A 22,597-nucleotide genomic window follows, 5' to 3' on the forward strand; every position below is an offset into this window, starting at 1 on the left:
ATGAGCTCTGATGTGTATTCAGAGCTCTTCCCGCTGGTTCCAGCTGCAAGGACACGACGCAAGGGCAGAAAGCGATGCACAGGAAGTTCCAGCTGAACATGAGGAAGGATTTCTTTACTGTGCAGTGACCGTGCAATGGAACAGATTGCCCAGAGTGCTTGTGGAGCCTCCCTCACTGGAGCTATTCAAGAAGGCTCTGGACGCAATGCTGCGCCATGTGCTGTGGCACGGCCCTGCCTGAGCAGGGAGTCTGGACCAGATGCCGCACTGGGGTCACTTCCAGCCTGGCGCACCCTGTGACTGTGTTTTTGTGTTTTCAGCCTCCCCGCCCCGAGCCCTGGCGCAGCACAGCGCAGAGCACGGCGGGCTCAGCAGCCAGCCCGGCCGCTGGGCTCCGGCGCTCCCTGCCTGCTGCCCGGCCGGGCCCCGCGCCGCTCCAGCTCCCGCCCGCCTCCGCCTGGGATGCTCAGCGCGGAGCCCTGCCCAGGGCTGCTAAACGTGGGCTGGGCGGCGGCGCCCGCAGCCATCGCCGGCGGTGCCGCGGCGTTTCCCTTTCCTTAAGGAAAATCCCTTTCCCCCGGCGGCAGGACGAGGCGGAGGCGCTCCGGAGGCCGGAGCGGCGGTGCCGTCCCCTCCCCGCGCCCGCCGCCGCCGCCATGGCAACCGCCCGTCGCCGCGCGCGCGCACCCCCTTCCCCGCCCGCCCCCCCGCGCCTCTCCCCCCCCGGTCCCGCTCTGACAGAGCCGCAGCGCTGCGCCCCCTCCCCGCGCCGCTCCCGCCCGCGGACACGCACCCCCGGCTCTCCCAGGTAACGGCAGGGCCCGGGAACGGGGCAGCCCCTCACGGCGCTGCTGCCCGCGGCGGGCGGCGGCGGCTCGGACCCCGCCACGCCGAGAGAGGCGGCGGGGATGGGGGGGAAACCAGCGGTAGAGGCTGGAGGAGGGCAGGGGCGCCCCCCATCTCTCGCGGAGCGTGCCGGGAAGTGTAGTCCGCGCCCCCCGCCGGGCGCTGGGGGCTGCCGGGAGAAGCGGAGGGAGGGAACTACAGCCCCCAGCGCTCTCAGCGGATGGGGGGGGGAAGAGATAGGTGCTGCGGAGGGGAGCCCTATGGGGACGGGAGGCTCCCTCTGAACGAGGGCGCTGAGGCGGCTCTGCCCGCGGAACAGCGAGGAAGAGGAGCCCCTGTGCCGCTGCAGGGGCGGGAGGGACCGGAGGGAGGGGCGGTGCGGCAGGGCCGGCTGGCAGGGTGGGTGCAGGGGCGGTGCGGCTGCAGAGGGAGGCGCGGGGCAGGGCACTGAATGGGGGTGGTGCGGGAGAAACACGGGTGGGTGCCTGCCGTGAGGGGACGGTGGGCTGGGGGCGGCGGGATGCCTGTGGGGGAGAGAAAGAATACAGGGGAAGGGGCACATGGATGGATGGATGGATGGATGGATGGATGGATGGATGGATGGATGGATGGATGGATGGATGGATGGATGGATGGAGATGTGCTGGCGGAGGACTGGTGGAGCAGATGGACAGAGAGCTGTGCAGAAGGCCGAGCAGCCCGGAGGCTGGGAATGGGTACCAAGGAGGCAATGGTCAGAGGGAGCTCTGGAAAGCTTCCCCGGCCAGTTTGCATTTATGGTTTCCAGTTTCATGTCTCCTACCACGCTTGGGCTCTGATGAGCTTGTTGCAGTAGGTGATCTGGACACAGTGTTACTTTTTTAAAATTATTCTGCTACATTTCTATTTTTTTCCCCAAAAGTCTGTCATGATACCAGCATTTGTCCCTTTTCTCTCTCCATTTCCTCTCCTGACACTTCTGTGTTATTCTTTATCTTGTGTTCTCTAACAGTCATGAGGGAGAATAAAATTACAGTTTTTCTATGTGTCATACTTAAAATACACGTGTTTATGATTGGTATATAAGGGGGTGTCATTTTTTCTTCCTGAAAATCTGTATCTTAAAAGCATCAGTGCATTAGTAGTCCCTTGTATATGAATATTGAATGTCTATTCCTAGTACAGTTTCACATTTCACAGAGATAGGTTTCTTTCCAATGAATGCTTGATTGCAGCTGCAGATTGCTGAGCAGTTTCCTTTTTCTTCCTTTCCCCCCCACCCCTATGTCAGCTATATCCTAGACAGGCTTCAGCTTCTTGCAGCTCCTGGTGCTTGCCACACTGCAGAAGGAAACATTGCAGCTGCAGAGTGCTTCCAGGGTTCCTGGCTCTTGGAGATTTGGGCTTTTGAGCAGGTAATGGGGAGAAATAGTTCCTGCCCTGATCTAATCCCAATCAAAAGAAATAAATGGAATACAAGAAAAAAATGATAGGTCTTTATCTGGTTTTCTGTGTAATTAATAATAAAAAAAAAGATGATTTTTCTGGGGATGAACTGAGAAATCTGAAGACTTTGTGTCTGTAGCACTAACAGCAATATAAATATGCATATAAATGCATATTTAAAAAGATGTATGCTATTCTATTTATGTAATACATATCCTTAGTCCTAAAGAGCCAATTCTTTGAAATTCAGAGTGAAGTTCAAGAGGTGGAAAAGTATTCAGCTCAAAAGTCAGGGTTATAAACACCTGTGTGAGTGTATTAAACCTGCAGTTATTCATGGAAAGCTTATCTGGGATGCAGCTTGGCTGAGCTGGAATGGAGCAGCAGCAGCACAGCACTCCACTCTTTGTGGAGCTGGCTGTGGTCTGGTACGGGGGAACACGGGAGTGCTGTATCCAGGGCCAGGTGCAGGAGCAGTTCCACTGCCTTTCTTGGCACAGAGCCCAACCTAAGAAACGCTCTGAACCCGAGCTGGCTCTGTGCAGACCCATCTTGGGAGCCTTTGGTGGCATGTTTGCTCTACCAGAAGTGCTTACACACGTGATATGTAGAGGAGCAAGTGGCTCCACAAAGGATTATTGACTCAGGCTGGGATCCACTTTGTTGAGCTCCAGACAGGCCCTACAGAATCCTTCAGGTCTCTGGGCCCTGCATCCTGTCAGAGGAGGGGTTTGACTGATCATGGGCCTGGGTTTGATTTGTTACTAGTGCCAGAAGCCCTGGAGGCTGTGCTGGAGAGGAGAGAGAGGTGAGCAGCCAGCCTGGGTCCAGCAGGGCTGAGATGGAGCAGAAACTGGCGAGCTGTCACTGCCTGACCCCTGTGTGTGTATGGAGTTACACCCCCCAGAGTGCCCCACAGCATTTGTTTTAGCTCTTTTCACTATCCAGCCTTGCTAATGAACACCTCATTATGCCAAGGATGGTGATGGGCCCATATGGATGTGTCTGAAACTGGTGTATGAGGTGCTTGGAGAAGGATATGGTTCACACTCAGTTTTAGCAATGGCACAGCCGTCTCCGATTCTCCTTTCTGCTTCTTCAGAGAACTGTACTTCAAAGGCTCTGCATTATGGCTGTTTCATTCTCCAGGATGCTTGTTGTTTGGTTCACCAAACTAATGAAATCTCTAATTTAAATCTCTAAATTAATCTTTAATTAAAAGACTGGCCACCTATTTAGTGTTTTCTTATGAGTTTACTTTTAACTTGTGGTGAATGTCTTTACTTCATTTGAAGATTTTTTTTTCACTTGCACTCAAAGTAATTCTCTGTTTCAAGTTAAGAATGCACACAAAAATAGTTTGAGGCCTGCATGCATGCTTCTTCTCCTTCCCACTTCCATACACATTTCCCCATTAACTCCATGTCTGCCATTGCAAAGCAGTTTCAATGCAAGAGGCCAAAAACCAGTTAGCAGAAAGCAGCTGACTGAGTTAAAAGATCCCTTGGTGCTGGGTTTCCTGGACCATGGTATATGTGTGTGTGTGTGTTTTATCTGATGTCTACTGCTGCCATTGTAGCCAGCCTTGTCACTGCTAATGCACACAGAAAAAAGAAAAAAACAGCACTGGCATAACACATTTCTCATCTTTGATTCATTTACATGTAGTTTAAATTCAAATCTGCTGGAACTGAGCCATGTCTTTACTTATAGATATGTTTTTAACAGGAGTTGTGATCCTGTGAAGTCATGATTGTTAGTTTTCACACCAGTCCATGAGACTACAGCTGCATGTTCAAACAAAGCCATGTTAACAGGGAAAGATGGATTTAGCTGTGAAACTTGGCAAGACTTTTGTTTGTTTGTTTTTTATCTGACAATAATCAGTTAAAATGTTGTTTTTGTCATGCAAACGTAATGTCTGCAGCATCAGCAATTGCTTCTGAACAGGGACAGACTTATTGGCAATGAAGATCAGTTGTTCTGCATCCAACACCAAAATGAGAGATAATCTTTATAATAAAGCAGGAAAGACTTATTTAATTTATTTTAATTATTGCATTTTTTAATATTTTATTCCTAAAAATCAAATGAAATGTATCAACCATGTGAAAAATGTAGTCTGTATTTATGTTAGAAATAGAATTCTGTAGGCTTCCAGAAGGAGTCACATGTCATGCGGGGAAAAACACTTTTTTTGTTCCTCTGACAATGTTCCAGTTAGTGTTGCTGTTTATGCTCTCTCAGGTAAAGCATTGTCATATTGTTACATGTCTCTGTTTTAACAATTTTTAAGTTTGAAGAGAAGACTGAAAATCAGATCATTGTGCTATTTTAAGAGAAGACATAATTGAGAGAGAGAGAGAGCTGTTTGAAACTGGTCAAAGTTGGCTTACAAAACCAATATGGCTTTAACTTAAGAAGGGCAGGTTTCAATTAACTGTAATAAAAAACTTCCAAGCAGTAAGAGGAATTTGAGGAAAAAACAACTTCAGTTTATGACTTAGACTCTGATAATGGAACTGGTTGCACATGAAAAGTATGCAAATCCAAAAATCAAAACCTCTTAACAATGGACTTCTCTTCCTTGCTTTGCTCACTGTGGCAATTGACCTTTCTGGGATTGTGCGTGGCAGAGAATCATCCTGGCTTTGCCTTGTACAAGTGGAGAATGTACGGTCATACCTCAGTCATAAGCACTGTGTTCAGAAGATGGTGCCTAACTGTGTGACTCTCTGTCTTGTGACATTAGTTGTAACTCTTACATTGCATTTCGGGATGCCCAACATCACGCACGGCTGATTTACAGAAAATGAGAAACAGGGTTAGTAACCAATCTTCATCAGCGTATGTCCAGGCCTTTCCAGATGTTCAGCTGTCCAGTCAGCAGTACTGCAGGGCTGCCATGATGTGAGAGCATATGTCCAGCAATCTCAGGAAGCTGTGGAATGCTTTTGTTTTGCCAGGATAAAATTTTGATCAGAGAAAGACACATGTCCAGGAAAATCCACATATGGTATAGCCCTCTCAGTGGGGAATTAACATCTGATTTAGAGAAAAGTCTGATTAGTAGGTATTAATTATGGCTTGATGTAAGTGTTGAAACAATGAGAATAAAGCAAAAGTGTCTAACAGCTCATTTAATGAGAGTCCTTCATCCTGTGCAAGAGTCAAGGGCTTGTGGAGAATTTGGGATGCAGTGGTGTCACTGGTTGTGTCAGAACACATGCATAAAAGAGACACATAGAGATAGCAGATGCCTTCCATTTTGGCACTTACAGAGTGAATATTTGGGATCAAGCAAGGGGAAAAGCCCTGCTGCAGACCCCCTCTACAGGGGAGAGCATTTTCTGCCTCTGGTAACACTGTGGTGAGATAGCACTGAGAGAGCTGGTTTGAATGGGGCCAGTCCTGAATCCATTCCCACTGATGTTGCTCACAAGTTTGGAATAGTGTGCTAGGCTGTCCCCCTTTGCCTGTCATCCACACAGTCACTGTACCTGCCCGTGGATATGTTTGTGTGTATAATGCTTTAATGTTAAAGTAGAGACTGTCTTTTGCATCTTGCTCAATTGTGCATTGCTTTAGTTCTGGGAGAAAAATTCTTTTCTGACCCTAGATAGGGATCAGCTCAGCTTATGCTCCAAAGAATAGAGATTAATATCCCCTGTGACCTTTTAGCCTGGCTGCTGCAGGGCTTTTAACAAGTGGGTTTAAGACCCCATGTGTGGCAGCTACTCGGACTTGAATGTCTGTAATGTCTCTTCTTGTCAATGATCCGTGAACTGAGGAATCTCCAAGGATATCTTGACTTGCAGTGGAGCTGTTACGGTCTAGTGCAGGAGAGAGCCACACAATGGTGAATCAAAAGCTGGTGTCACAAGTAGTGTGTAAGTTTTTCTAAATGTACTTGACAACAGTTGTCCCTGGCTGTATATTTACTTAAAAGATGTGGCTGTGGTATGCTAGGAAAATTAAATATTTAAACAAAGCTCCAGATAACAAACAACAAAATGCTTTCTTTATGATTTCTGTATTTCTGGTTCCTTGGATGTCTCTGATGTTGTATGAACTCTATAATACAATGTAGAATAGATAATAAAGAGTGAGTACATAGCATGAAAAGGTCCTCACCTAGTTGTAGTTACTTCTCCCTCCCTCTCCATCCCTGACATTGAAGAATGGGATGATGAGAAAACAACACAGGAAATAATTCCTTCCAAAAAATAATTTTCCCTTGATTTTGGACTTATTTGTTTTGATTTGCTTTGGATATTCTGAATTAACATTACCTTCATTGGTGTGCATAGGAGGCTTGTAGTTTGTTTAAACCATTTTTAGCATTAGTTTTAAATAGCAGTAGAATCTCAGCAAACTGCCTGGGATTCCAGGAAAGCACTGGTTTAGGATTGAGGCCTATAGCTGCTGTTTCAAATAAAGCTCAGGTAAATAGATGGCATTATCTTCACCTTTTCAAGCTGTATGACACCTTGGGTGTCTAGTGTAGGTAATAAGTAAAAACTGAAGTGCCTGAATCCACAGGAAAGATCCAGGGGCTTTTGTCAGCCTAGCTCTGGAGGCATTGACCGCTCAGGAGGTACATAGGTGTGCATCCACCAGCCTCCCCCCATGCTCCAAGTTTCAGTGCTGTCAGTGTTTTATAAGCTCTTCAGTGTGACACACCAGGCATCAAGCTCATGCATAAACTTTGGCATCACAAGCATGAGGCTAGAGGCCTCCATACTCTTGGTAGCTGGAGGAAATGGGAGAGTCTTGTTTGGTTTGCTCCTGCAATTTTAAAACTGTGTACATTTTTCTGCTTCCTGCCTCTCATCTTCCTTGTCCTGAAGTGGGCACATGTTTGCATGGCTCCTATGGCTTGCCTCCTGCCTGTGGATTGACCCAGCTCCCACCACAGGCAGAGATGAGGAGGTTGTCTCTGCTGAGCAGGGGACTCTTCTGGAATTAAGGGGAGTTGGTTGTAAGTATCAGTCCTCTTAAGGGAAAAGAGAGTTAAATATGCCCAGAGGGTGGGAACTAGCTGCAATAAGGAGCAATAAGAGGTTGCAAAGCAAGTGTGTTTTCTGTTTAATGGATTTCTAGGAATTAAATTCAGCAGTTCCTTAAAAATGTTTTATTTACTTGCTGTCTTTCACTACATATGCAGAAAACCTCCAGAGATTTGAGGAATGCTTTTCTTAATAGTGACAGGCTGGTTGTGAAGCAGATCCTGACCTGGATGTGTTTGAAGACAGGTGAATGGCTTCTGCCCCACATGGTGTTCTGTTCATTTGTAAGCTGACTCATGAGATCTGAATGGGTTATAAACTATCTTCAGTTCCTATCATTTTATGTATTTCCTGTGCAATGTGGGTGACATCACTTTTTTTTCCTATTAGTGACAATCTTCTGTATTTAAAAATTAAATTATCTTAGTTGCTGCTAATCTCGATCTTGGTAATGATGTATCCTGCCTATGTCAGGAAACAAAATTAGGTTTGTCACCCTTTCCACCTTAGATTTTCTCCTGCCCAGTAGTTTACAACAGCCAGCAGGAATGCTGTGCAAGCTGAAATGTGCAGCACAGCATGATGACAAGTAAAGCCCAGTCAGTCCTGCTGTGCTTGGTGGAGTGTCAGCTGTGGGGTAGCAGCATGTTCTTGCTCTCAAAGTCATCAGCCACATGCAAGCTGTGTGACCTGCGCGTTTAAGTGAGGGTGGCAGTTTCCATGGCTTTGCTGCAGGGAGCAGGAGTGGTGAGGTGGTGGAGCAGACCTGGTGTGCAGCTCTAGGCAGCAGTTAGGACCATCAGTGTGGCACCCTTGGGACGTGCAGTGTGTGTTTGCTCAGGGCAGAATGAATTTCGTGTGGATGCCTGTTTAACTTGTCAGGGGTTTGAATTTTGCTAAGCACAAGGGAATACAAAAGCCTAGGACACATGCTCCTTAATGCCATCTTGCTCTTGTCTGTTTATAAAACCTACTAACATTTTTATAACCCACTAGATGTAAAAGGTTGCTTCTGCCTGTTCTGGCTTCTGTCTGCTACCACCTGTTCCTTCTGTGTGCACTCCTGTAGCATGGGCTGTTTTCAGCTGTGTAGTCTAAACCTTGTCTGTATCCCTCCTTCCCAGTTTCTTCTTCCCCTCCTTGGTCTTGCCAAACCCTTGATACAACTAGTGGACCCCACTCCAGAGCTGACCTCCTCCCTCTTGCTCAATGCAACTCTGCATTGCATAGCTATGAACTGCAATTTTTTATTTTTCATTTCCAGAGGTTTATATCTCAGTGAATGTCAGGGACCCCACACATACTGAGAGCACAAGAGAAAGGAACTGATGCTCTTTTTCTGTGGTGGGGACCTAAACTTTGGGTCACATGAGATTCAGATAAAAGGGCAGGCACTGCTTCAATCCTGAACCTTAAATACAAACCTAGCTGTACAATATAGCTGAATTCTGAATGTCTGGGTTATTGCTTTCTTGACAGGTTACTGGGAAAAGCTGGGCTATGGGTTTGCCTTAAAGTCATGCAATTTGAGGACTAGGGGATGTTTGTACTTTGGGAATCACTGTTCTAAGGAATGTTAAATTTGGATTGCTAACTGCCATAAATCCTGAAGTGACATGTTAAATTTAATGAAAAAATTCGAGTCAGCATGTGGATGTTGGAGTACTTTGAAAGAATATTTAAACAGAATGAGGCTCTCAACTTCATCTATAGTGGAGCAGTCATTCAACCATATCATAATCTCATTAGGGTGAGGGCTCTTGAAAGTGTGAAGTGCAGACATCCCTGATGCTGGTTGGCACATTTAGGCATGTATGTAATATAACAGAATAAAAAGCAATTTAATGCCTCGTGTGATTTGTGATTCACAGCTGATGGCTGCTAATACATTGTGGCGATCTACAAATTAAAGTTGAGTTTGTTAGTTTCAGTGTGGGAAGGGCATTTAATTTTGTTGCATTAATTTTAACAGGATTGAGGCCAAAGGCAGCAAAGAAGTTGTGGTTTTAATCACTATAAAAGAGTTACGATTCATGATCTGAAACCTTAGGCTAGTAAAGTGATACTCCAGACATAAATGGTTGTAGAAGAGCAGGACTGGATGGGAACAGTATTGGAAAGACACAATTTAGCTGTGAGAAAAATAACAAAACTGAAGCATCACTGTCTGAATTATTCTACAGCATGTAAAATTCATTTTTTCTGGTAATTATGTTCTCTTTTAGATTTCTGAGTGAAGATGAATTTAGCAGAGATTTGTGATAATGCCAAAAAAGGAAGAGAATATGCACTCCTTGGGAATTATGACTCTTCTATGGTGTATTACCAGGGTGTCATCCAGCAAATCCAGAGACATTGCCAGTCGATCAGAGATCCAGCAATTAAGGGCAAATGGCAACAGGTAGGGTGAAATAACATTGACCATATTCTATTACTTGGTATTTGAAAACCACACTATACCTCCCAAACCCTATAAGATGCAGAGGACTTACATTTCAGTGATGTTGGCAACAGTTGTACAATATTTTGTTGATATTCATGGGAAAATATTTTTCATGGTGTGTTCAAAAGGAATTATATTGTTCTAACTGAATCAATTCTTCTGTTCTTGTCACTTAGGATGTCTGTCTAATTCCTGGTCTGTTTCTTTCTGCATACTCTCTGTGACTGCATACTTTTGAAAAAATTGAGGACTTTCTTTTCCCCTTGTATTTTTTGGCCATCTAATGTCCAGTAAACTAAAATGTGAGTGGGTGGGTTAGCATCACTAGAATTGTTGTCTGACTATAATGACATTAAATGTACCCTAAATGTACACTAAATTACTATAGTGTACAAATTTGGATCAGGTTTCTAAAAGTGCAAGTCATACTCTTAGCCTGAATCTTGCACAGATCTATCTCCCTGCTAGACAGAGTAATGTTGAAACCATGAAAGTAATCTGCAGGTGAAATATAAGAACCCCATCTATTTTTATTACTTTCAGTATTTAAGTCTTCATCACATTTTTTAGCCCATTTTTCATGGTACAAACTGTGTTCTATAAACATAAAAAGGAGTAAAACCATATAAAGATGTTTCCAAGAATAAAGAATTCATGTTGCATAAAGACTATCTTTTGAAAGAATAGCGTATCTCCTATGAAAGATACAATTTTGCAGTAGGGAGCTAAAGAGATGATTTCAGTAAGAGTTTTCTAAATATATGTTTGAATGATATCACCTAAAAACAGAAGCAAATTTTCCTTTTTATTGCAGCAGATGATTTGTTTATAGGTTTGTGTTTGAAACTTCTCACACTAACATAGAGTATTTTGTGCACTGATAAGTACAACACTGTTAACAACCACTTTGTCGTAACTACTATTCATAGGTGTTTATCATAGAGCTGTAGAAGTCTGTCTATGAAGAGCTTGTCTGCAAAGTATGTGCCTGTACATCCAGCAGAGATAGTTTTCCTGGTAATGTAGTAAGCTGGATGTTGTGTAGGAGATATTCACATTCAAGTACTTGTATTCAAGCTTTTTCCCACCCCAGGACATGCTGATACAAGGTGTTCATGCCCAGTGCATGTCCTTAGTTCCTGCCAAACTTGTAGCTGATGTGAATGTAGAGTATGAGGATTTCCTCATTCTGCAGCTGAACCACTGCATTGTCTTCACATCTAGTATTTAGTGTTTCTTCTGATGACACTGATTCTTCCAATAAACTTTCAACAGCTCTTGTGTTGTGAAGGTCACTCAAATCTCATGTTACTGTGTGTTTTTGAACTGCTTCACAGAAGCCTGTGCACCATGGAATGTGTGCTGCACATAGGAGACAAACCTCAAGTACAAAAGGACCATTAACACAGTTTCCAGGATTTATTCCCTGGGGAAGGCAGCTGTCTCTCCAGCAGAGGATCTGAAGTTGGCACCTTCTCAGAAATTATCCCCTTTAGGCAAAAGAAGAATTGCTCCTGACCATGTCACATAAATGCTTTAGAGATGTGTCCCAAATAAGATCTGCAGCAGGTGGGGTAGCGTCTGTCACACTGTGCACTCATGTTAATTCTGGAACTTCCCAACATAGTAGTGGCAGATGAGCTTTGTCAGAATATTACTTTGCTGTTACTGGTGCCAGGCTTGGAGACAAACAGCAAAAAGTAAGAAGTGTGACTGAAAAAAAAAATGAAGGGCTTCATCCCTAGGTTATTTGCCTTCTCATTCATTTGTGGGAACAAAATGATACAGCCCAAGAGCAAACAATGCAGCCCTGGAATTACTAGCTTTTCCATACCAGAGCTTGCATGTTTTGGTGAGACCTATAGAGATAGACCTGCTTTCCTTACCCACTCTTTATAAGTAAATAATTGTTGTGCTTTCTCACTTCTTGAGACAGACTAAGAAGGAGTCTGGTGATATGGATGTTAGCACTACTTTCCAGCTCCAACAGCAGCTACATTCAAACTGTCAGTCACAGTCAAGCAGCTATCTGGAATGACAACCTGTTCTGAAAAAAATGTAACTGAGAAGTTGGATCACAAATAACACTCATTCACAGTATTAAAGCAATATCTAGATATTAATTTTAGATCTTTCTCATTAAAGAGTTATGCCATACACATTATGTAAGTTTAGCAAATTTCGAGTCCAACCCACTTGGTACCGTAATGTGCAGAAGCAAAAGATTCCCATACCAGTGTGGTTCTTGCAAGTGGCTTGAGAAGCAAAGCAACCCTTAGGTCAGGGGTAAGGGGGTTAATGCAGTTGATTTTGACCTGAAATTCTGTCTTCTCAAGCATATGGAACTAGCCTGTTCTTCAGATTCTTCAGCTTCTCCATCATCTGAGGAATCTGGAGAGGATAAGACCACTGGTGCCTTTTGGAGGGGGAGTTTAGCAATCACTAACACTGTGGGAGCTTTAACTCTTGAATGTCCTTGTAAGTAAGTGCTCAAAGGAGAAGAATGTTACGTAAACTAGTTCTTCTCTGGGATGTGCTGTCTGCATACACATTCACAATATCGAGCCTTCTGAAGGATTCCTGGGGTACTGAGTGTCAGTATGAAGCATCCCCTTCCTTTCTGTATGGTTTGTGTGCAGCTCACTAACAGGGTTTTTGTCCTACTGATACTTCTAGGGCAGTGATCTAAGTTTCGTGTGTTTGTGGACAAGTTCCATTGTAAAACAAAAATGTTCATTTGAGGAATATCTCAAAGAATGGTTCCAGCTGTGGCTGTGCAGCTGACCAACTTACATCTCTTACATGCACCATTGTTCTTCGTGTTTGGTTCTTCTCAGCAGTGGGTGCTCCATCCTGCATAGGTACCTCATGCCTGATGGATCTGCTTTGTTGCCTTGTATATGACAGAGGATTTTCTCAGTAGTTTTTGAGCAATGTCAAAACCCAGGTGAACCAGAACTAGTTGGGATTTTGGGTCAGATTCCCAAATGTTCTTGATCTACATCTCTTTGCAGAAGTGTCATTGTTTTAAAATTGCTACAGATTGATCTGGACAGAATTATGTTCTGTGCAAGTATTTGTTGAGCTGTATTTCATGTCATACCGAGAGACAGCTTCAGCTTTGCAACTGGATGTCTTGATTTTGAGGATTCCTCCTGCTTGGAGCTGATGGTTAGGATGAGGAGGAATATGAACATGTTAACATCTCCTCTGCGAACAGCTGACTCATTCAGTTACAGCTGATGCAGTACTGCTTCTGGGAATTCCAAATCATTGCTAACCAGGGAAGAGGGATTCTGTTATTGTCTGGCACACCCTGCAGATCTTAAACAGGGCAAAAGATGCACCAAAGCAGAGACATGACAGCATAAGAATTCCTCTGACTTCATGGAAAATTCACAGCCACTGATCATCATCTCTTGACTGGTTTATCTTGGGGATGTCAGGGTGACCTGGTCTTGAGACCGTCCTTGTTTTGCATCCAGGGAGTTCCCAGCTTGCACTTGGGTTGCCCAAGTGTACCGCCATTTGCATCTTCACTCCTAGGCCGCCTGAGCTCATTTAAAAAAGAGAAAGTTACATTGTTGTGCTTTGAGGTTAGGCTGACAGGTGGGCATATTAATTCATGTAAATGCAGGCTGGGACTGGAAAGATACAAAATCAGAAGCAACTCATCCTTCCCAAAACTAAAAGGTAGGTTTAGTCTCATGTCCACTACTGTGAACTTGTGTTGACGTTCTCCCTGTTTATTCTGAGAGAGTTTCTTGGCTGCTGCAGTGTTTTTACTAGACAGCTGGCTTGTAGGAACGAGCAGCTTCAGTGACAGCTCAGCAGCTGCAGAATGACAGCAGAGCGTGCCCCTGGGAGATAGTGCTGGCTTACGACAAGGCCAGCGGCTGTCAAGCTAAACCTGCTGCGTGTTAGAGCCATGTGCTCCGTGTTGCACAAGAGCTGAGAGCACAGGGGCCTCCACTGGAGCTCAGGCAGGAGTTCAGTGATTCCCTGAGTGCTTGGAGCAGCCAGCAAGGCACTGACTGACTATGGTCACTGGTGCAGGTGCACTGATTAGGTGCACTTTATTCCTGCTTAAAGAATAAAGGGTAAATTATTATTATTATTATTATTTCAAACACATTTTAGTCAATCTGTGCTTTTGTTGTTTTTTGCTTCATGCCTATTTCATTAACATTTAGTAGGTTGTCTCATGATTAACTTACTTAAGAAACATTCTGTGGGTAACTCGTGAAGAGGTGTCATTATAGGAGCTATACCCTCACTCTGTGTGATCAGACAGGGTTGCAGGATATCTGGTTTAGGGATCTTTTATTTTCACTTTTTAAAAGATCGAGCTTGTTGAATAGGTAACACTAATTGCAGGTAGTAATTTCAGGTTTGGAAAACACTTAGAGATAAAATTGATGAGTTTTCTTCCACAAAAGAAAAATCCCACACATTATTTGTGTTTACCAAGGTACAAATACCCACGCTTATTGCAATGGGTATAGAGGTACAAGCTCTAACATAGCAAATAAAAGCTGGTGATGGAGAAGGTATAACAGTTGCCAGATTATGAAATACAGAGTTACTCCCTGAAATGGGTTTTGTAACTACCACTAAGAACCAGTGAACTCAATTTGTTGTTCACTGTGTTTTATACCTATATGATAGGATGTTTTCTGCTTGGTTACTGGAAATTCTTGGGGGTCGCATGTCAAAACAAAGCTGTGGGGCCATCATGTGGGCTGAAGGGCTTTTCGTTGGGCCTTCCAACATCACCCACTGCCCAGAGGAGGTGATGGGGCTGGTAGGGGCAACTGTAGAGGCTGTACCAGAGCCTGCCTCTGGGGACCAGGCAGTTTCACATGGTAGCTGAATCCACCTAACATCCTGCCATGCCTAGAGAGGCCAAGCTCTTCCCTACCTTTTTTTTCCCTTCCATCTGTGCCAGCTTCTCTCTCACCTCTGCCCCCTTCCCTTTTTTTTTCCTGGGATTTACCTGATCACAGGATACTGTGCATGTGCAGCTTGCTAACCCAGCAGAAGTGTCCTTTTTTTCCTTTTTTTTTTTTTTTTTTTTACCCTCCTAGGCCAATTTTTTTGCCATTTTACCAACCTGTCTTACTGTATTGAGATGCCAGAATTGAATCCAGAAGAGCAGGGGCAGTGAGGCTGGGGAGAAGTGAAGGGAATTTTTTCTATTTGGCAGCGGTGAGCTGCTAATTGGCACGCTATCTCTTGAAACTTCTTACACATAAATAACTTAAAAGTTTTCTTCAGGCTCTCTAAAACCTGAGCTGGTGCCGCCTAAGGGATCTGGTACATAATGGTGTGTATGATGGGGGACAAGGAGACTGGGTGAGTCTAAACCAGTGGTTTTTCCATTTGCATCCTTCCTAGGTTGCTTCAGAGTGGCAGTGATCACTGAAAGACACTGCTCAGTCAACTTCATAATTGTGGCACAGCCTTTTTGGCCCATGTCTGGGTTGTTTCTCAGCTGCAAGGAAGTCTTTCTGCACGGGTTTCATCTGAGTCAGTTTCTTTAAGGCCTCTAGGAGTTTATGGCTGGTTTTCCTTTGTGGTCCACATGCTGAGGATTCCTTGTTGGTTGATTTGCCAGGTATTAACTAAGAAATAGGGTGTGTATTTCAGAGTTTGGTCTGCTCAGGTCAGGTTAAGAGATGGCTGGCAGACACTAGTCTGTTTTCATCTTCCAAAGCATCAATTGGTCACTTTCCCTCAGTTTTCAGATACCATCCTCTTGCTGCTCCAGTGAGGTGAACAACAGCACACTGGCTGTTAGTGCTAGAAAGTTGTTTTCCACCAATTTCTCTGCATGTGTTGGAAGGCTGATAGAATGAATCCTGTCAGTACTCTTGGAGCACTGGAGTAGGAAGTGGCTGTCTCTTGTGGAGTGGTGCCCTGGAGGATTTATGCTGTATCATTCTTTTGTACCTCACAGCAGCTGTTTGGCTGGATTTATTTTTGGACAGGAGGGATGTGTGTGAAGACAGCTTGAAGGAACCAAGTTAGTAATCAATCACATTTGTAACTCAGCTGGAAACTCTCACATTGGGGAATGTGTCCACTGATTGTGTGATGAGAAAGCAAAGACAGCAAAGCAGGGCAGGAATAATCCTGCCTGAGCTGGATGTCTTGTGTCTTTGGAGAGATACAGTTAGCCCATCTGGAAAGAGCAAGAAGGCTGCTTTGCCCTGTGAAATGATCAAGATCTTCCTGTACTTAAGGCTCTTTTTGTATAGGTGTTCATAAACCTTCTGGTAAAGTAAATGCAGTGTTTTGAGATCTGTTCAGGGTCTTGGGGGTTTACCCTTCTCTTTCCCTCTGTCCATGCCAGTATCTCACTGATGACAGTCACATATATTAATAAAATCATGGTGGAAACTCTCAAGCTGGAAGGAAGCCATAAGGATCATTGAGTCCAACTCCCTGCTCCTTCCTAAAACTAAACCACATGACTGAGAACATTGTCTAGACGCTCCTTGAACTCTGGCAGACTTGCTTCCATGACTACTTTACTGGGGAGCTTGTTCCAGTGACCACCCTCTCAGTGAAGAACCTAATGTCCAATCTGCACTTGCCCTGGTGCAGCTTTATTCCATCTCTGGTCCCCAAGGAGAGGAGATCAGAAGCACCTTCTCTGCTGCCTGCCTTGAGGAAGTTGTAGACCACTGTGAGGTCACTCCTCAGCTTTCTCTTCTCCAAGCTGAGCAAGCCAAGTGACCTCAGCTGCTCCTCATAAGTCTTGCCCTTGCCCTTTCACCATGTTAGTTGCTCTCCTTGGGATACACTCTAATGTTGTGCTCCTCACAGAGTTCATTTTGTAATATTATATTTTAATGATTTGGCCAGTTGTATAACTAGGACATCAGAGACTGTAATCAGAGATCTTTTATGCCAAAACAGTAGCACATTACTGCAGATCTGCCAAGAGCACCCTTACTAGTATGAGAGTATGTGTGCATACATGTCAGCATGCACACACAAATCCAAGCATCAGCACACGTTACGGAGGAGTGATCACTGTGTTAGCAATCCTGTCTGCTTGGGACATTGACAAGCAGGAAAATGAACTCAATTGTTTATGCTGCTGTTAAAGGTCTATTATCAACCTGATAGGTCTGGGGTTTGTGAATAGGAAGTCTTCTGAGTCCCTGCCTTTGAGGTTCTTGAGGTACTTTCTATATTTGTTTGGTTCTTTTTAAAGTTTGAATTGTAACAATTTTTAAATAACATACATGCTTCTCAAGGTCCGACAAGAATTAGTTGAAGAATATGAACAAGTTAAGAGCATTGTCAACACTTTAGAGAGTTTTAAAATGGACAGACCTCCAGATATCTCTGTATCCTGTCAAGATGAGCCTTTCAGAGATCCAGCTGTTTGGCCTCCTCCTGTTCCAGCTGAACACAGGTAAGGAGAGGCTCAAGCAGAGTGGGTGGAATAAAGGTGGGTCACCATAATTTTATATTTGTTTGTGAATGCTTCTGTAACATGAAAATCACATTTAATTTACACATTTATTAAATTTAATTTGGTCACTTGAAATAAGGAGTAAATATAATTCATTGAGAAAAAAGTATTTAAACTACAGTCAAATTTATTTCTGACATTCTAAAGAGAGTCACTCCTTTATTCTGGTAGGAGTAACTAAGTGCCTGGAACTAGAATCTTCTGCAGAGGTAAGTGGGCTTTTGGTGACATGTTCTCATGTGCAAGGAGAAAACTTTTCCATTTCAGTTTCTTTGAGCAAAAGAATTAATTGATGACTGAGAAGTCTTAAGGAGCTGGAACTGAAGGATCTTGAAGGACATGGTGGTTAGAAATCACTCCCTAGCTACAGATAATTCAACCTGTGTTTAATCCATTGGTTAGTTTAATTGCTAAACATGTTCTGTTACACATGGTATATCTCTTCTCTAACCATATTTAGGGTAACTTCAGTTAGCTGATAGATTTCTTAAAATAGATCCTTGTGCATTTTCTGAAATCCCTATTTTCAACCTAAGAGCTGGTTGGAAACAGATTCAGTTTACAGACAAAAATAGCATTTATCATGCCAATTGTTTTTTAACATAAGAGCACAGAATTTTAACTTGTGTATACTCACATAAGCAAAGGAGCAAAGTAAAATGAGAGATCTCGGTTAACAGAAAGAGATGCCAAGTTTATTTATAGCTTTCTGTGCTTTATGATTATCAAAAAGATCTTTGTTTTTAAAAAACAACCCAAGCTAAGAATATAAGTGTAATATTATATTAATGCTGATTACTTTTGTGAGTGGTAGAAATAACTCAGATTTTCTGTGGTAATGTTATGTAAAGTTCAAGATGTATTTATTCTTATATTTTCCTTAGTGGTAAAGCCCCAACAGTTCATCTGCTTCTTTTAGGCTGAAATTTAAATCTTGTGCAAATAAGTAAGGAAACTTAGGCACGGTTCTCTGCTGTTAAGTTTAAAGAAAATGCATGAAAATCAAAATGTTGCCATTGTATCCAGCAATGTATTTAAGAATGTGCTTAATTTAAAGCATATTCCAGGAAAATGTTTTTGGAGTTAACAAATTTTGAGTTACTCAAAACAAGAATCAGTACAAGATTCAATAGTGGACACTTATTAAATTTGGGTGGCATTCCTGGCTGTTTATTGTAGTTTTGTATTTCAAATTCAATCCCTGGAGAAAAATGACAATGACTTCTTGTCTTAAAACCAAATTCTTTCTCCTCATTCTACTGCTGAGTACTCTTTGACATTGTGGGTGATGCACACAAATATAGGTGATTGCAGTTCGGCTCTGTTTGCTTTTGCTTTCAAGGCAATTTTTATGTTTTGACATTTTCACACAGGGGAATGAAGTCAGAGGTAGGCGGATTGTTTAAAATCCTCCCTGTTTTGTTTTGGGGCCTGTCAAAGATTTTAGCCACCTTTTTTTTTATGTCTCTATTTTAAAAATCTTTATTTTACCAGGAATGTCATCTCTTTTTTGTAGAATTTGTGCATGTGAATGCAGCCTAATATAATCTCCTGGTTTGGAGTCAGAGGAATATTCGATTTGACGACTTTTGCTAAATTGTTTCCTCTTTTGTTACATGGGTATTGGTTTGTTGTAAGACTGATTGGGAATACTGATCTGATAATGTTGTTAATCTGTTCTTTTGTGTTTTTTCTTCTTACTTTGGGTATCAGACAGAACCAGGAATGTGGTTTTGGATTTGTAGATACAGGGAAATAAGGCTTAGGGTCTTGGCAGCTTTAGTAATAATGTACTAAGGCAAATTAGAATGTGTCCTTCTTAATGTTGCTCTTTTTTTCACTGTTTTTAGCATGTTTTTGTTGTGGTTGCTGTTGTTAGGGCTCCACCTCAGATAAAACGTCCCAACCGAGATGGCAAATCTTTGAAGAAAGACTCCCCAGGGCTGCAGCCGCGCGGGCCCGCGGGCAGAGCACACCTGGTGTCCAAGGGGGAGAAATCTTCCGGCAGCCGCGAAAGGGAATCCAGAGCCAGGGCAAGGGATGACAAGGTAAGAGGTGGGAAAGAACTTGGCAGGGAGCTGTTGTGCTGCAGCAGGTGGCACAGGGAAGCACTCTTAGTCATTTAATGCAGCTAATAAAATTCACAATAATCACTTGTGGGAACACTTAGTGCTTTCTTTTTCCCCACGATCAAAGCTTGTATAGTGGTGACATTTATCATTATTATTATTATTATTATTATTATTATTATTAATAATAATAATAATAAACACCAAATTAAGAAAAGTTTATTATTAATAATTACACCAAATTAAGAAAAGTTCTGTCGTGTTTGCTCTATCTTGGTGTAACATTTTTGAGGAAGGGAAGAATAGTGTCCTGTTGCTGGGGGTTTCTTTTCTTTGAGTGAAGACCATGGGCTTGTCTCTAATCTCTAAGTGTTATTCAGGCATGTATAACACTTACATATATTATAAGTGTTATACATGCCTGAATAACACTTATATATATTGTATAACGTATATATATTACAATATTACAATAATATATATTGTATATATATATTATATAATATATATAATGTATATATATTATATATATGCCTGAATATACTTATATATATTCTCCTCCTTTTCCCCCATATTTGGTGGGTTGTGGTTTTTTTTTTTTTTTTGTTTTGGTTTTGTGGGTTTTTTTTGTTTTGTTTTGTTTTTTTGGTTTTTTTTCTTCCTCAAAGGAATCCGATACAGGACTTTTGTAAAGGATATTAATGTAAAAAGCGCAAAAATGAGACCAGTGCCCTTCCCTAGACTTGAAGCGTTATGAATGGAGTTCCACAGTACCATTGCCTCTGCCATACCATAGTATAATGCAGGCATGCCTAGGAGTTCAGAACAGTTCCATAAATGCATGGATGATATGTAAATCTGTGCCAAATTATTTGAAGTTACATATTTGAAAATAATATGAGGGAGAAGTATTAAAACCAAACTCTAAGCAACATTCATTTTCTCTGGTTTATGAAAGGGGTTTTGTATTTATTATAGTGTTTAGAAAGAAGCTTCTTGGAACTGTTTTGTTTTAAATGTAAAAGCAATGAATTAAACTACACTAATCTGGAGATACTTTCTTCTGAAGATCCATGAAAAGGAAGCAGTGCTGAAGTGAAAGAAAAGGAGAAACAGTGATTCAGTATAAAGTGGTGATGTCAAAACCAGGACTGTTTTGTGGCTGGAAAAATGTCAGTGTGCAAATTGCTGTTTCTGAGACACTTGTGTTTTTAAATTTAACTGTGGAGTTAGTGCCAGGAACCTAAGGACTCTGTGGTGTTAATTATACAAGCTGAGACTGTTCTGAAGTGGCATTACTTTCCTGACAGACAAAGATACAAGACATGCTTTCCTATGGGGGCACACAGTATTGTACAGACCTTGAGAGATGAATAAGAAAATATTTAGGCCAGTTTTCTTCCAAAATTTGGTTAGTTCCTTTGTGACCTTTCTATTGCACTTCTTGACAGCTTAGGAACAACTCAAAGATATGCTTTTTCCATCATAAATTGTTTTCTGATACACAGGAAAACTATTAAGTAATCCTAGCCCTTATGACAATCAGAAAGTAGGGCTAGGCACATTTTCAGCAGTGCCATTGAGTGACTCTACAGATCAAGCATTTTAGAAACCTCTCTACCCTGGATCAGTAAGATTTAAAATAACAAGTGTGCCTCCTGCAAGCTATAAAAATCTCGTGAAGATCTGTGAAATTATTGCAAGATTTGCCAGCTATATGGGGAATTGGAGTCATGGTGTGTGACAGGTTCACCAGATGTGCTTGTGTAAGGCAGCCTTCAAAGTCTTAGCTCTAATGAGGGTGAACTCTGCTCTCCAAGCTTTCCGGTGATGAGCATTATAGGGCTTTACTATAAGGAGCCTACAACAACATGACTTGTATAATACTTGTCTCTGGGAATAATGTGATTAGCAGTACTACTGCTGTGAGGTGCAGGAAAAGTCATGGAGGTGTTCCATTTAATATGGTACATTTTAAACACTGCTCTTACCCGAGTAAATTGGTCACTAGGTGGCAGAAGGAAAATATGTCTACTCCTCAAAACATTCCAGTACATGTGCTCTTGTATTCCCCTTTGTCTAGCTCCTGGGTGGTTATTCTAGTTCCTTTGTCTGGGATATGTGACTGAAAATCACCCCAGGTTACAAATCCACATGTGCTATAGAATGGTTCTTGTAAGGGATCCATGATTTGCCTTTGAGAAAGATTTTGAATGAAAGAAGAAATAGCCGGGTGTGGGAAGAGGAAGAAGTTAATGCAACTTCCTATATTTTGCACAGAGGCATGAAAACAGGTTTACGTTTCAGTTTTATCCTTTCTTAGTTTACAAGTGTTTGTTCTTCAGTTTCTGAGTTTGAACCATCAAGCAACTTTGTTCTGTAGACTGCTATGTCAAATCAAAGAGATTTGGTAATTTATCATGTTCAATTAAAAATAATAGGGCAAACCTGAAGCTTTAAATTAAGTAACCAAGTATCTTTTCTCCTACTAAATGTTTCAGCTTTGTAGTTTTTGGGTTTGGGTGCTAGGATAGGACTACTTAGAACATGTCATGAACTATCCATTTCCTAAGACATTGACTGCAGTGTAATAGGTTGTGTGCTGTCCTGCCTATAATACCTTAATGTAATGGTTTTTTTTTTTTCAAGGTAAATGTAAATATAGCACATATATTTTAGAATTGCTCTCCCTCAGTTGAAACAAATGCTGTCTTTCAATGTTTTTCCTCTGTAGGCCATAACATCTTTTCATTCTGACAGTAACCATCTTGGGATATGTAATTTTAACCTAACTATACCAATAAAATTACATTTTTTAGTGCTATATAAATAATTTTGAACTAAACCCACCAGATTGTGTCTATCCACTAAATCCTTATGTGTCTTTTTTTTCCCTAAAATACTGCTTTCAAGTTTTTTTTTTCCTTCTTAGTTCCACTGGAAATTATTAGGCTTGTTCTCAAGGTACCTTCTGCTGAAGCATTACCAAGAGTTTTAGCTTCTGTTTAATATTTTAGTTTTAAAGAGGCAGCATGAATGCTACCAGTATGTCTTTTAGAAATTGCATAATACCATATCTAAGTAATGGAACACTTTTCTGGGAGTACTCTTTAGATTATTTTAGACTGTCAGTGGATAAAGACAGTAAATATTATGAAGGATATGAAACAGCCGAGGGCTGCACAGCCATGTCAGTGAAAGGACTTAAAAAATTAAATTATTTTTGATTGATTATCCTCCTGTGCATCACCAACTGTGACATGAGATGAGATAGTTGCATTTAGGTGAAAGCACAGACCTCTGTGCATTGGGACTG

At 42.2% G+C, this 22,597-nt stretch overlaps 1 protein-coding gene and 1 long non-coding RNA gene across 6 annotated transcripts in view; one reads left to right on the forward strand and one right to left on the reverse strand.

Moving 5' to 3' along the window:
• LOC135449529 (uncharacterized) overlaps positions 1–926 on the reverse strand; it is a 67,941-nt gene extending 67,015 nt beyond the window's left edge. For all 3 annotated transcript variants that reach the window (XR_010440756.1, XR_010440759.1, XR_010440758.1), the window contains exon 1: positions 794–926. This is a non-coding gene — a long non-coding RNA (uncharacterized LOC135449529). The remainder of the gene's footprint in view (positions 1–793) is intronic.
• KATNAL1 (katanin catalytic subunit A1 like 1) overlaps positions 714–22,597 on the forward strand; it is a 40,025-nt gene continuing 18,141 nt past the window's right edge. Inside the window, exons 1-5 of one of the 3 annotated variants that reach the window (XM_064716618.1) lie at positions 714–808; positions 2,117–2,240; positions 9,506–9,681; positions 16,992–17,152; positions 19,092–19,260. In XM_064716618.1, coding sequence (XP_064572688.1) covers positions 9,520–9,681; positions 16,992–17,152; positions 19,092–19,260 — 492 coding nt within the window. In that variant the 5' untranslated portion in view covers positions 714–808; positions 2,117–2,240; positions 9,506–9,519. Of the gene's footprint in view, positions 809–2,116; positions 2,241–4,919; positions 5,096–9,505; positions 9,682–16,991; positions 17,153–19,091; positions 19,261–22,597 lie in introns of those variants that run through there. The other 2 variants (XM_064716609.1, XM_064716626.1) reach the window with 2 other exon arrangements.

Source organism: Zonotrichia leucophrys, chromosome 1, assembly GCF_028769735.1.
Source record: "Zonotrichia leucophrys gambelii isolate GWCS_2022_RI chromosome 1, RI_Zleu_2.0, whole genome shotgun sequence".
NCBI classification, from domain to species: Eukaryota; Metazoa; Chordata; class Aves; order Passeriformes; family Passerellidae; genus Zonotrichia; species Zonotrichia leucophrys.